Source organism: Buceros rhinoceros, unplaced genomic scaffold (genome assembly GCF_000710305.1).
Source record: "Buceros rhinoceros silvestris isolate BGI_N320 unplaced genomic scaffold, ASM71030v1 scaffold4485, whole genome shotgun sequence".
Lineage (NCBI taxonomy): Eukaryota > Metazoa > Chordata > Aves > Bucerotiformes > Bucerotidae > Buceros > Buceros rhinoceros.
The window spans coordinates 49923-64660 of NW_010411005.1; the positions used below are offsets into that span (position 1 = coordinate 49923).

The 14738-nt window shown below is 42.1% G+C and overlaps 1 protein-coding gene across 1 annotated transcript in view; it reads left to right on the forward strand.

Moving 5' to 3' along the window:
- Window positions 1-14738, forward strand: part of PTPRK (protein tyrosine phosphatase, receptor type, K) — a gene marked incomplete at its 5' end in the record, with an annotated part of 82304 nt that overhangs the window by 48966 nt on the left and 18600 nt on the right. Inside the window, 7 exons of the mRNA XM_010135812.1 lie at window positions 3622-3782; window positions 5872-5907; window positions 8781-8792; window positions 9940-10124; window positions 11871-11958; window positions 12790-12866; window positions 13060-13077. Coding sequence (XP_010134114.1) covers window positions 3622-3782; window positions 5872-5907; window positions 8781-8792; window positions 9940-10124; window positions 11871-11958; window positions 12790-12866; window positions 13060-13077 — 577 coding nt within the window. The remainder of the gene's footprint in view (window positions 1-3621; window positions 3783-5871; window positions 5908-8780; window positions 8793-9939; window positions 10125-11870; window positions 11959-12789; window positions 12867-13059; window positions 13078-14738) is intronic.

The window sequence follows — 14738 nt, forward strand, 5'->3', positions numbered from 1 at the left end:
AGCGAGTTGAAATGCTAACCAAAGAAACATGAATTTTTCAATTTTTTTTTTTTAATCGCACATTTCTCTGCTTTATCAAATGTGACAGAGTCACGCTTTTCATTCACCATTGCTTCTCTTTTTCCACTGTCTGTGATTTGCTTGCCAGGAGGAGCTACTATTCTTACTCCTACTATCTGTAAGTAGAATATGGGTGACTTACTATTTTACATGTTTTAAAGATGCAGTATCCCTTTTTAAAAAAGAAAAACAGTCTCTCTAATTTTCCTAAAGATTTATTGATAGTTACCTTTGGTGATTCTCAGGCTTGAAAAATTGCTTGTATCATTGTTCCTGTTACTCTTACCCTGTGGTTTTTTTTTTAAAGGGATATTGTATTTCTAACTGTATATTGAGACTTTTGCTTTTTGCTACCGTTTTTCCCATAACTATCATTTTAGTTTGTTGTAATCATAATTTCAGTTGCACTGTGATTCACAGCGACACATCACACCGAGGGGAAAAACCTTCTTTTCCCATTTCCTAGCTAGGAACTCTGCTTGGAAATTACAGATTGTTCTTCCTCAGCCTATCAGTTGCTGGGAGCGACCCCGTGCACCGCTTTTCCGACGCACATCGTAGGTGAATGCCAAACCTTAGAAGCAGGTCTCTGCCCTACGAGTGGCAGAGCAGCACTTCTGCCTCTGCAGTACCAACCTCTTTTTTGTTTTTTTTACAGCAGTATTTTTGGGGGGAAGGGCTTGGTCTGCATCTCTCGCTGGTGAGGTGCTTTGCATACCCACTGTAAAGTGTCGACCTTACTCTGCGATGTTGGTTTGCATAAAGTTTTGCTTTGTTGAAGCAAAAATTGGCTTTTTTGTAGATGCATTGGCCGAATGAGTTTTTGTCAGGGCTGCAGCAGTTTTGGCTGTGACGGAGCAAAGCAGTTACACACATCCTTAATTTGAAATAAAGCCCTTGACTTCAGAGGGGCTCTAAGGGGGCACTCAAGTGCTTTGATGAACTGATGGTGTCTAATTGTGGGCCTCTTCCACATTATTAGCCGGAGTAGTTCACCTCTGTAAACAAAGTTAAAAATAATTTTGCAAAAGCTAAGCTGGTTTAGCTAACTGCCTTTCCTCAGTTTATTGTGACAGACTACTGTATCTTTGTTAAATAACAGTTGCCTAAGCTCGGGATAATGAACCGCACGGTTTCATCCTACAATGGAGTGCTTTTCCCCTCCAGCACCCAGCGAAACACCCGCCTGTGCAGGTTCACCCAGCTGGATCCTTGAGCATCATTTGATGTAAATGAATGAGAATCGTTTACACTTTCTGTCAGTCTCGAATTCTTTCACTGAACTATTTGCTTACCTGTGCAGAAGCAGCGATTGCATGTGCCTTTAGCTGCGTGAGGAAAGGAAATGAAGAAGTTGCAAAACCCCGAGGGGCCTGGGAGCTGTTGAACAGCAAAGCTGTCCTCCCGTTTCCCAGCAGCTTTGGGTTGAGGTGCTATGACACAATAGACCTTTTCAGGAGTCGAAGCACAGTGTAAGAATTAGAAATAATAGAACTGTAATAAGCAAATAACTTGAAAGCCTTAATAGCTGTTGATTTATTTAGTGTAGCTGGCAAGTTTTGTTTCAAAGCAATGCTTCAAAGAAGGGCTTGATACAGTCAAGAGATGAGATGTAATAGTCTTTCTGTTCCATTTCTGCGGTGGCATTAGAAAAAGGCCATCTTCAGTGTGCAGAAAATACCCGAAAGGCTTCGAAACTGGACAGGCCAGTCTGAAGTAGCAATGCCAGTGATGTGAAAGCATTGGGAATATTGGGAACCAGCTGTAAAGCTCAGGCAGTTTCACTTCTGGAAGTTCTGACGGTCTTCACTTGTCCGACCAGAGTATCATTTAAACCAGCTTTTCTTAAGTCAACAGGAATGTGTGGAGTAAATGTATAAAATAAAGCATTTTAGGGGCAACATCCAACTCTCACTGGTTCTTTGGGTTTCACTGAACAACTGATACACGCAGAGCCCTTGTACGCCACGAGGGTTTCACAAAAAAATGACAGCTTTAGAGACTGCCTTTGGGATTTTTGTAGTAAGGGGGTTACTGAGTAGGATTTTTCCAGTTAGTCTATGTGTAAATGAGGGGAAAAAGGGGGGGAGGGGGAGCCTGTTGATGAACAAAATAAAGTGTGTGAAAGACTCCTGGTTAGTCTCAGGGGTGCTTTGCCCATCTATATCCTACCTTGTGGCCCCTTCTTGTGAACTTTTAGTAACTTGAGAAACAATCCTCTAAGATTTTCTTAAATAAGCAAAGCCGTGAAGTGCTTCCTGCCCTAGAGAGTGGTGTAGGTCCTTCCAGGTGGATTTACTCGTTACGTGGATGGATAACGTACACTAATATTCTTTTTGCTGCAGCACGGAATACTAAAAGTTACTGGAGAATAGAGGAGGAGCAAGCAGTCTTTTTAGTCGGGGAAATGCGAGAAAAACACCATCTAAACAGTTAACGGGATGATACTTTACGCAGAAAAAGCTTGTGAGGCTAATCCGTGCTTTAAACATACCTTTTCCAGCCCCCAGTATTTCCGGTGATGATTGTGTCTCCCCCCGCCATGGTGTCAGATTTACCCACAGAAGCAGGGTGGCTCTCTGCTGCGTTGCAGTCACAGCTTCAGGTGAAACAGGGCAGTTCCAGAGCAGGCGGATGGGTGTGCCCGCAGAGCCAAGGTGGGCTTTGCGCAGACTTCCTACGCCTTCAGATACGTGCTTTAAGAGTAGTAGGCTTGAAGTGGTAATTAAAATAGATTACCTGCTTCCTTCTAACTTTTGGAGACGATGAAAAATCGCTTCCAGCTCTTCATCCAAAGGAAGGAATAGAGAGAGGTTTCTGCAGGGTGCGCGTTGAGGGCATTGGCTCTTAATTTGGGGGGGTTAGCTGTGCAGATCAGGTTGCTGCTCTCTGTGGTTAATGACCACTGACGTCAAAATTTAAGATGGTCCCAAACTGCATGAGAGGGGAGAGGGGTGAGGAGAGGTTTGCTTGTTTTTTGAAGAACCAAAGTTTTGGTATCAGAAGCAAAGTGTGGCATCGCATTGTAGCTTGTGTGCGGAATGGGAAGAACAACTCTTAACAGAAAAGGTAATACGAATCCGTGTTGAGTAATTACGTTTCTTTTGTTATTTCACAGGGGTTTTGACTAACAAAGTAGTTTAGAAGGTTAAGTGATTTCTTCCTAACAAGGCAAGCAAGGGGAATGAATTATCCATTTATAAAATCAAAACAGAGATTTAAATGGAGATGGTTGATAAAACGGCATGCACAGATGCTTCTAATTTATCAGTTCAGTTAAAATGTAATTATATTCTCTAATTTGTTTATATTAGTGTAATTACTCCACAGGAAAAAGAAATATTAGCAGGGTAGAGAAGTTAGCGCTTCCATTACAGCGTTTGTGCGTACAGAGAACACCCGATTGCAGCTCTTCCATAGCAGGGTGCGTAGTTTTATCAATTCCACGCAGGAAAATCAGCCAAACTTCTCAGTCACTCAGGATTATAGACAATGATGATTGCAGCCCTCAGCGTTCGTCCAATATTAAGGTGGTTTGGGTTTTCTTTTTTGGCTGGGCAGCAAACTCGCAAAGAAACGTAAGGACGCCATGGGGACCACTCGCCAGGAGATGACGCACATGGTGAACGCGATGGACCGGAGTTACGCTGACCAGAGCACCCTGCACGCAGAGGATCCCCTTTCAATCACGTTTATGGACTCCCATAACTTCAGCCCCAGATGTAAGTACAACAGCGATGGGTGCTCTGGAGTGTCGGTGAATATGGAGACACAGAGAACAATTCTCATTTTAAGGAAAATGTTGTAAGCTGCAGGTTTTCTACTAACACCAGGAAACCCAGCGATTGAGTGGGGTTGTTCATATGATCACCTTATTGGTTTGTGGGCAGTTACTGAAATATTTACATGTGCTTTCAGTTGATACTTGTTCTAGGGAAAATATTACACTTCTAGAAGATCTCAATTAAAATCTGAAATGAAGTTTTCCCTCGTAAGGATATTTAATGCCAGCATGTTAAATATTACTGTGTACACCATGTCTGTAATGAATAACAATATGAGGTCCAAATTAATTTCTTTCTTTTGGCAGTAAGGATATTATAACAGAAGGAAAGTGACAATTTTCATTGCTGTTCGCGAAGTTTAGGAACAAGCCTGTTAATGTATCTGCGTATTTGCTCTGTATTTGTATTCCTTTTTTGTAGGCTTGCCAACTGTCTGGTTTTGACAAAGTTTGGCAGTTAGGGGTTCTGTTAAGTATCTGGGTTGTAGCTACCACCGTCCAGCTCACCTGCCTCCAGCTGTCTTCCACAAAAGCAAGATACCCCACGGGCAGACTCTAGTACCTCAAAATTAGCGTGTAAGCTCCCAAAGGGACGGTTCTGCCACGGAACTGGTGGGAACCTGACCTGCTCACGGCCACGTGGACTTCTCGCTTGGCTCTAAACAGATCTGAGCTGCTTCTGAGTTGCTGTCTTTGGAGAATGGCACTCCATTTCCCCTCTCTCGCCCTCCTGTACTGCTTACCACGCCTGAGCAAAAACATCACTTAAGGCTCTAAAGTTCTTTCCTGATTGTTTCACGGGAAATGGATTTTGGAGGAGGGTTTATTGCTCAGTTAATTGAAGCTTTGCCAACCTGCAGAATGATTGCCTTTTAGGCGTCTTATAACCAGTTATAAATGGGAGTTTAGTACCAGCCTGTGAGTTTTCCTGCACAGTTTTGTCTGGAACCTTTTGAAAATTCTCCAAAGCTTGGTGTCCTATTGGCACTGAAATTTGTGGAGATGTGTTTGCAAAGACATTGAGCAAAGTTATGGTGGATCCCAGACAAAGTATCCATCAGGAGGCTTCATGGCTGTTAGCAAGCTGGGGCTGCCAGGCACGTGGGCAGCCTTCCCGAGGGACTGACGTCACTGGGGAGCCCCAGCCACCACAGCTCTCCTGGTTGGGTAGTGAAGAAGTTTGGCATCACTGTTTTCCAGCATCCTAGGGATGTGGGTTTTTTGAGTGTTGGAGGATTCGGTTCTCCTGACCATCATCTATGCTGAGGCAAAGAACCTTCCAAGATTCTGGGGCTTCCTGCTATGAGACAAATTTTTAGACAAATTGTTTGAGAACTAGAGCTCAGTTTTGTCACAGAGCTGTCAATATATTAATTTTTTTTTCCAGAATGGAACAAAATTCCGTCATTTCTGTCCAAAACAGCACATTTGTCTCTGCACGGTTCTGGCTGTGATAACAAATGATAAAATTCTGTGAACGTTACTCAGACACTTGCACTGGTGTATCTGTGATTTTCCCTGTACTCAATAAAAGCAATATCTTTGACACTGCACATTAGGGAAAAAAAGCTATTAACTGTAAATATGTATATAATTTTTTAAAATTATCTGTAAGACTTTAAAGAAATACCATTTTATTTTGAGGTGAGCTTTTCAAGTGTTACATGGAGGGATGGGTTTAAAAGGAAAAGGAGTTGGTTCTGTGAAAGTGAACCTTTATTGTGAAGCAAAGGAACAATGGCGAGGGAGGAGCCCTTTCAAAAGTAAATTGCACGTAGTGTCGGCTTTATTTAATTTCTGTAAGAACCTCTTTGCCTTTAGTGTTACATTTCTGAAGTCCCAAACCACTGCCTTTCATTCCTCTTTTATTCAGGATGCTTTCTGGAACCACGTGTTCATTCTGGTTCTCTGCTGTAACAGAGCTAACGGGGTTTAGTTATCGCTTGGTTTTCCTCTGAATGTTTTTATTCTTGCAAATACACAAATTGAGGGTATTGTGTTTCTTCATGAGCTTTGTTTTCCCGCAGTGCCCAATGACCCGCTTGTGCCGACAGCTGTGTTAGGTGAGGACCTTTGTCCTTCGTTATCCATTCCTGCATGAGTTCCGTCTCCTTGCATGGTTGAATGTTGAAACAGCTTGTTCTATGTAGAAGACAGCTGTGCTGTTGTCGGAAAATAACTCTACACTCAGTTTATCAATTCAGAATTCAACTGCCGCTGCTTTTAGAATAGAAGTTATTTTATGTTCTCATTAAGAAGTTATTCCTAGTCAGTGCCAACTGAAGGATAAATGAGGAAATAGGTAAATGAAAATACTGAAACTTTTCTCCCCAGAGCATTCAAACTGAGCCCCAATGAACTGACACGTGAAGCTAGAACTCTGTTAAGTAAAAATAAAATTCAGAGCCACATTTAGCGTTATTTGGCACTCAGAGCTTGACAAGGATGCAAAGAACAATGGAAAAGGTAAAAAATTCTGTAATATCCAAGAATAATCAATAACACTGTAAGTTCTGTACGAATATTTCTGTATGCCTCTATCGATTACGTCTTTCAGCTGACCTTAGCTACTAAGTTTTTCAGCTTTGCGGTTACTTTAAAAGGAAGGAGAGATGTTGGGAGTGACCCGGCTGCTTACTTCTATGCCAGTTCCAGTCAGTTGCTGGGGTTTTTTTAGGGTAAAAGACAAATATCTGTGACTGGACATCAGTATAAACTGAAGATGAAAATTAGATTCCTAGAAGTAAAGCTTCAAGGGACCTGGAGGCAATTTAAGCCCTTCTGGTGTGAGATGAGACATTATATGTATAAATTGACTCTTTCTGGCAATTGATTGTCTATAGTGTTTTAAAAATTTCTAGTACAAGGGAATTCTGCTCCTGGAGTGAGATCTTTCAGTGCCTCACTCCTCCTAAATACAAATAAAATTCAGGTATTGTTTGGGACCCATAGCTCAATTTTCTGAGTTACTACTGAGCGGGTGTGGAGTATTACTAGTGTTCGCTCCTGGCTTTTCCTAACTAGGCTAATCTAGACTAAATCTTCATTACTGGGGATTGAGCCATTTTCTTTTGAGAAACTCATGGAAAATCCTGTCCTTTTAAAACAGTCTTTTATCCATTGCAAGGCTCACGTGTCCTCTATTGTTTCTCTTCTAGTTGAGTTAAACCCGGTTCTTTCACTCATCATCTTGTAGCTGATGTTTTCTGAACTTGTGCTCGTTCTTTTCCTCTGAACGCTTTCCAACTCATAGGTCAGATTTTTTTAATTGTGGTGCCCTAAATCAGGTACCGTTCTTAGAAGCCTCGATGCTGAGCTGAGTGGAATACGTACCCCCATGCCCTACTTGTGGTGCTCCTGCTACCTGAACTGTATTGTGTCTTTTTCTGTTGTGCTTGTGTCGCTGACTTGCATTGAGTTACCTGAGAAAACCACGGTTATCATCACCCCGTCCATCACTTCATGTCGTAGTTACATGTTCGACTTCCCTTTCCCACACGCAGTGTGTTGCATTCGGTTTTAATTCACCTTGTTGATTTTTTGCATTATTTGCCCAATAATCAAGATTGCTTTGGAATCTGAACCCGTACTCGTGAAGTGCTTGTGGTGCCTTACCGCTGAGTGTCCTCTGCCCATGTTTGTCGGGGTATTTTCCATCCCATTAGGCAAGTTGTGGGTAAAAATATTGGTAGTAATGGCAGGAGGAGCCTTTGCAGATCTTCACATAAAGTGTCCTCTGAGATCAACAGCAAATCGCTGTTTGTGGGTCGTCTTTGGCCTTGTCAAGCTGGATATTCTCAACACGTGGGCGATTTCTCAAGTCTCATTCTGCCCATTTCCTCTCAATGACATTGCAAATGCCGTTCTCCTGACTACAGTAGTGTCCTAGGAAGTTCATAAGCATCAGAGCAATTAGATGCTGGAGCCTTCCTCCTTGCGCCCAAGGAGAGCTAACCAGCTGCTTTAATTCACGAGGGGTGGTGAGATAGCACCGTTGCCTGAAAGAGCAAAGAGTTAGACTCAGTAATTCTGAATATTTACTGAAACTAAATCAATGGACTTAAGAGAAATAAACGAGTCTTCTCCTGAAATTCTTCTAAGATCTTCTTGGCTCTTTTAGCTTTATTTCAGGCACTTACAAGCTACGTAGGTACTATCTGGAGATACCTGTCAGGCTATTCCTAATAGCTCGTTTAGGCTACAAGCATACTCCGAAGGTGAGCTTATTGCCACTGCGTTGTGGCAGACGCAGATACGGGCAGCTGTGACCAGCAAGGAGAAGGAATTAAAGAACAGTTTAACAGTTCCTGTCTGCATTTCCAGCTCCTGGTGATGTTCTTTTGGGTGTGATAGTCTGGAGTAAGTAAAGCAGTGCTAGATGGAAGAGGTAATGTTTTTCATTGCATGGACTGAAGTCGTGGAGAGACGTAGACAAGCTTTGGGGCACGCTGTGTAGGAGGAGTTGGGTACCCGTAAGCTTGTTCCTTTGGAATTCGATCATTTGGCCTTCTTGGTCTCCATATAGCTCCTGCTTGGCCAGGCATCACAAAGCCATTTTCCTCTTTTTTATTTAGAGATGAGCGTAATTTTATGGGCTCTGAATTACAGACCGTGTTATTTTATAAGGAGCTCTTATTTTTTTGTTGCCGTACTAGGTTTCTGTTTCTTCATGTGTAGGTTATGAATGCTGCTCTCCATTCTGTGTACATTAGCACTAAGTTAGTATGACAATTTTGCCTTTCTCAATTCCCTATCATTACACTGATGGCATAATAACGTGGCCCTTATATTTTTAAAATGACATTCATTGTTGCCTTTTGTGAAGCTTTAACAACTTTTAATGTCATTTTCTTTTCGTCGTTTTCTAATATAGTCCTGAAATAAATTTCTTATGTTCTGTTCACTCATTGTTTTTTGCTGCTTCAATGGGTTAAAGTGCCTATTACTGGTAAGTACACTGTGAGGAATGGGGAGGACTGCGAATCCTGAGGTGGTTTGAAATGTCTGTGATTTAATGTGGATAACACTACAATGAACAGTGACTGCTGCACGTCACATTATTAGGCAGTTTAGTGAGGCATAAATGCACCGAAATTAGCAACTCGTGTGACAGTTGAGAGAATCGAGTTTCTCAACAGGAGATCTCATTTCGGAAGGGATTAACGGGGTTTGCGTATTGGTGGAATTTTAGAAAATCCAGCTCTTGGGGTGTTCATTTTCTCCAAGAGTTGTTTTACTTCCTAATGTGGATGCTTTGCAAGGAAAATGGTGAACGGATTTCAAAGAAGTGTAGGAGGGGTCAGCTACTCACTTCTCATTTCAGTAGCTACTTTCCAAAAATGTTTCAATTAGAGTTTTTCTTCCTCTGTATATTCATTTGAACCGCTATTGTAAAAAGAAAAAAAAAAATCACAGAAAGGATTGACAAAGTGTAATCACTTCTTGCAGCTTTGCCATTGGGTGTTGATAAGAGGATTGGTGTAGCCCAGGGCATTAGAGGAGGTTCTCTGTTTATACAGAGCAAACACTGCAGCTGAAATCAGCACACTCAACAGTTCTACTTCTCTACTAAAAGACCTGAGTTAAAATGACCACTCTGAAGTGCTGATTCATCTTCCAAAACGGAGGTGGAGTTCTGAAGCAGGAGCATAACTGCTTCACTTTTTTACTGGGATCTCAATGTGCTGTTCATCGGCTTTAGACAAATGATGTGCTGGTGCCTCTGCGGAGTTATTCTGATTTCTTGTTTAAGGTGTACTATTGCTGTTGATACCTGTTAGCCACTTAAAAAGTTTCTTTAGGTGGTAGAGGCTGAAGTTCTTAAGTACATTAATGTCATAAAGTTTTGTAGCTTCAAATAAAATGCCCTTCACACATCTTTACTGTGGGCCAGAGAAGTGCAAACTTCCCGGTGTGTTTGCAGTTAAATTCCTTTATGTACTTCACAGTATTTATGTGCTGGAGAGTAAGTGCTTCACCTTCTCAGAAATTAGACGTGTTTTTGAAGGAAGAGGTTGGAAATAGATGTTGATAAGTATAGCAGCAAGTGTTACTGCTCCGTCGGTACCTAATGCGTTGATTATTTGCGAATGCAGATGAAAACCACAGTGCGACAGCAGAGTCCAGCCGGCTCCTGGACGTTCCTCGTTACCTCTGCGAAGGCACAGAATCCCCGTACCAGACTGGGCAGCTGCACCCTGCCATCAGGGTGGCTGATCTCCTGCAGCATATTAACCTAATGAAGACCTCTGACAGCTATGGATTTAAAGAGGAGTATGAGGTGAGATCTTCAGTGGTGAGTTTTCGCGAGGAAAAATCCCTTTGAAAGGAGCAGCCTTTTGTTTGCGTTGCATCGCAGAAGGATGCAACTAAATGTCATGGGTTCCAGTGCAAACCAGATAAAGATAAGCAGACCTAAGGTTCCTCTGTATGTAACCCAACAGTGAATGGTTTGAGCCTTTACAAGTGCCTGGAAAAAACCCATGTGTTCCTTAGGGTATAAGAAGACATGCCCTGCCGAATCCTTTCAACATATTGTAAGAAGCTGTCACTCTTTTGTTGCTGCTTTTTAGTTGAAATGCTGTGATTAGTTATGTGAGTCATCTTCAGTGCAGTTCTCCCGGGTTAGGTTAAAGGAAGGATTTAACCTGGCTGGTTTTGCACCAGGCGCTGACTGGAAGCACTCTCATGATTTATTATAGCATCTCAGGAGGGCAATACGGGGCCTAAACTCCAGCTGAGAAGCAGTAAAGACATGCCAAGGGCAGTAACATCTTGAAGTTCTAATTAGACCTGCCTGAGCATGTCTACTTACAACTTTAATGTTGAAATACAAGGAAAAAAATTCCCAGCGCTGGAGGTAGAAGATGAGTACAGATTCATGTTGCTTCTGATCTCTGAATCTGTTGTTCTAATCTTTGGGATTAGAATATCAGACAGGACACGCAGGGAGGATGGGAGTGGTACTGCCAAGGTCGCTCGCAATACAGCTAGGTTTAAAATGAGTTTTCTCCGAGTAAGTAATCTCTTCTGACTCAGTTTTCAACCTTCTCTCCTTTCTGCAGCTGTCTCTACTGTAACATAAGAACTGGAATAAATAAATGTGTGGTTTTTAAAAGAATATTATTCTCTTTTCCTCTCTTTTACTGAAATACGCTTTGTTATGCTCTGCCTAACTTCAGGGCTAAAGCCCAAGTGACAACTACTGCTGGGGTGGGGGGGGGAGGGTGGTCCCCGATGCCACATCAGGTGTTTTTCTTCTTCTTGCTGCTACTTCTACTACCGTGCACGACATCTTTTCCCTCTCTTGGGCTTCCACGTGTACATTAAGGTTTTGTTTCCATGGCTACTGTGTTCTTTCTGGAGGTAACTTACCCAGATCAGGCTAAGAGCACATCTGGAAGGCAAGAATAGAATAGACCTGCAACAGCTGTAAAATGTCGACGGGCAATGAAGAAAAAGCCAAGGAGGAATAAAAGCTGCTTCTGTCACTGCTGAGAGATCAGACTCTTCTTAGGAAGAGTTCAAAAATGTAGGATAATGATGCCAGTGGCTAGAGGGAGGGATATGAGGAAAACCAACACGAACGATGAAGGTTGGCAGAGGAAGGCCTCCTGGTGGCTATGTAGGAAGAAAATCCGTAGTTTTACTAAGCAATACGAGGAAAGCAGTGTAACGCTGTAGGAACCAGGCCACATATTATGGTGTCTTGTAAGAAGGGCGATCGGTCTCCGGGTGCTTTCTCAGCTGATGAGATGATGGCTGAGCAAGTTTAGCCCTCCAGCGTTTCCAGGATGTGAAATCCCTCTGGAGTCCCTCAGTGACTTGCCCGTTGACCTGTAGCAGTCAGAGGGAGAGGCCCTCCCTTCTCCTCTAGACATATTTCTGTACCATGGCACCACCTGGGTGACCAGAGCGGACGAGCAAAGCTGAGCTTGCGTGATGATAGGGCAGTTCTTTTAACCTGTTATTGTTGGAGATTAATTAATGGTCGGAATGTTTTCTTTCGGAACATTTTTATTTATAGAGTTTCTTTGAGGGGCAGTCAGCTTCTTGGGATGTCGCTAAGAAGGATCAAAACAGAACAAAGAACCGCTATGGGAACATTATAGCATGTGAGTATTGGTGTGCGTGGTTTGAGCGATAGCCGTAGTCGTGTGTAACTCGTGCCCTGCTCTCTCTCTCCTCACGAGTCTCCGGTGGCATAGCTGCCTAATACCTCAAGCACAGGAAGACAGTGGCTTTTCCAGGTTTTTTTGGTGTTTTTTTTTGGGGCGGGGGGTCCTTCACAGTTCAACTTGCTTCCTTTTATAACTCCAGCTGAATTTCACATTTGCATCTCTGTTGTGCAAGCTGTGGTAAACGTGTAGCAGTGACGAGCTAGCACTCACTCGGATGTTAATCCTGTTAATTCACACTTCGTTACTGTTTTACAACCGCGATTGAACACGCAGGAATGAAGCTACCGCAGAAGTCGCTGAACGGGTCGAGTTACTGCTTCATCGCATCCCGAGCGCATTGCTAACTCCTCTGTGGTCACCTCCTTGTTCTTGTAACTGTCTCAGTAGGAACTTAAGCAGGCTGGGGGTTGAAGTAAGGAAACAGGAATCGGGATTTTTGGTTTTCTAGATTACCATCAGCGGAGCTGGTGTTGAAAGGGGCTTTGAGCAAGTAACCTGGTTTCTTTGTGTCGCTTTAACCGCATGTATCAGTGTGGTACCTTTCAGCTGCACTGGATGAAGTTTAGCAAATGTTTTTGAAGTGGTTGGAGACCTCAGAGAACATGGTTCTTCCCAATGCCGTGTAAACATTTACTGTTTAAGGGCTGTAACTTGTGAGGCCAGCTGATTTTCCCAGCTGATTTTGGTTTTTCTAGATGATTTGCCATAATATCTTACTTAAACCTCGCACTTCCGAAAGGCACCGTAACCACTTGGTTTTTACAGATGACCACTCCAGGGTGATTTTGCAACCCGTTGAAGATGATCCATCTTCAGATTACATTAATGCCAACTACATCGATGTGAGTGGATTGCACCGCTTTCTCCCTCTCGATTTGCCAGCTTCTCTATGTGAAACTATTGCATGTTATGCCTACAAATTTATTGAACGCTTTCTTTAATAAGAACAAAATGTACACTTTCCTTGTTCTACGTCCTAGTACTCACTGACATTGTTGTGCTTTCTTTCACATCTGACTTTGGTTTGGGCTGTAGATTTGGCTGTACAGGGATGTAAGTACCACTATATGTGAATAACAGCATCCTATTGTAAATATTTTCTATAGATCTTGTTCTTAATTACTTCCCTTTTCTATTTTTATCAGTCGATAACTATGCATGCCTCCTCTGTTCCTTTAAAAAGTTTCCTTTTGTGTGAATATTTTTTGTACCTGTTTTGAAAAGATAATTTAGCCCTGTAACGTAGCTCTGAAAATTATTAGCTGTTGTTAGATAACTCGGGTGAACCTGTCTGTTAAAGGGAATTTGCTGTTCACTTTTTTTTTTTTTTGGATGATGATGATTTTGGCCATTAGCTTTTCTTTCCCCCTTCCCATTTATATGTGAAAAGCTGGGTAGTACTGTACTGTAGTCGTCTGAAAATGTACCCGTGAAGTAGTCGTGGTATATGTTTGGCAGAAAGGGGCGGGATGATGGCCTTTCGTGGGGAGTTTTGTCTGGTTGTTCGTTTTCAGCAAGGATTTAGACAAACACTATTTAGCTGACATTTGTCTTAAGGTGCTACTTCAGGTATTGCCAAGTATATACACAGACATATATATGTATATTTTTTTAAATGTTTTATCGTAGTTGAAGTTTCCTCATTTCTGCAGAAATCCTCAGAAGTCTGAAATTTCTTATGATTAAAATATAAATTAAATTATTAATTAAAAAAAACTGATACAAACAGGAAATTCGAACAAATTCTGCCAGGTGTTTGGGTTAACAAAATGTCTTTCCTCTCTAGTTAACACCTTAGGAGTAAACAATTTGTTATATTCAGAGCAGTTCCAAAGTACTTCAGAAGTTGCTGGAATATCTAGTACAAGTGTTTTTAAAATACATGAGTTTGGTTAGTTGCACCTGACAAATGCCTCCTGTCCACTGTTAGCTGATAAATTATTTAAAACCCTTTTGGCTTTCCAGGATATAAAGGTTTAGCTCCAGGTATGTTGCTGTCTTTTTATTTTGATATTTTAATCTCTGTGAAGTCTTAGGTCAGTGATATTTTGCCTGGGGCCTTAAACAAGAAAACTTTCCCAAATTTGTACTAAATCCCATTCTTTGAGGATGTTGTTTTTCCTATTTAGGAGTAAATTGAATCTTGTTATAACCAGGCAGGAAAGCTAAAAGTTAAAATTGGCACTTTGCAATTTGCAAGTGACACTTTTACGCCTTCTGGGAAGCGTTACTGGGTGTGAAACAGTGTGGCACAGGCTCCATCGTTTGAAGCTGGGGCTCGATGTTAAGGACTCCAGGATAATTTTTTTTTTTTTTTTGGTCATTTGATGCAGTCTTGGTGTCTGATAAAGCCAAGAGTCAGATATACAGAAGTTTTTTCACAAGCCCCAGAGGATGTGCTCTCACCTGAGACAGGAGAACGAAACATCTGTGGAAAAGGATATAAACTCCTTGGGTCCACTGAAATCCTTAGTGGCATCTTGCAAATCCAAGAACTCGTGCTCCCCTGTAATGCACGGCTTGAATCAGCAGCCTAATAAAACCATAACCTAGAAAATAATTAGTAGTTATTTCTTTAATGTTTGCGCATTGTGGAATTCAGAATTGTCTTCTCGCCAGCACTACTAAAGCTTCCTTCCTCTTTGTAGCTCGTGTTGCGGGCGCTGCTCAAAGCACGCTCTGAACGATTTCCTCAAGAGCAGCAGCTCTTTCCC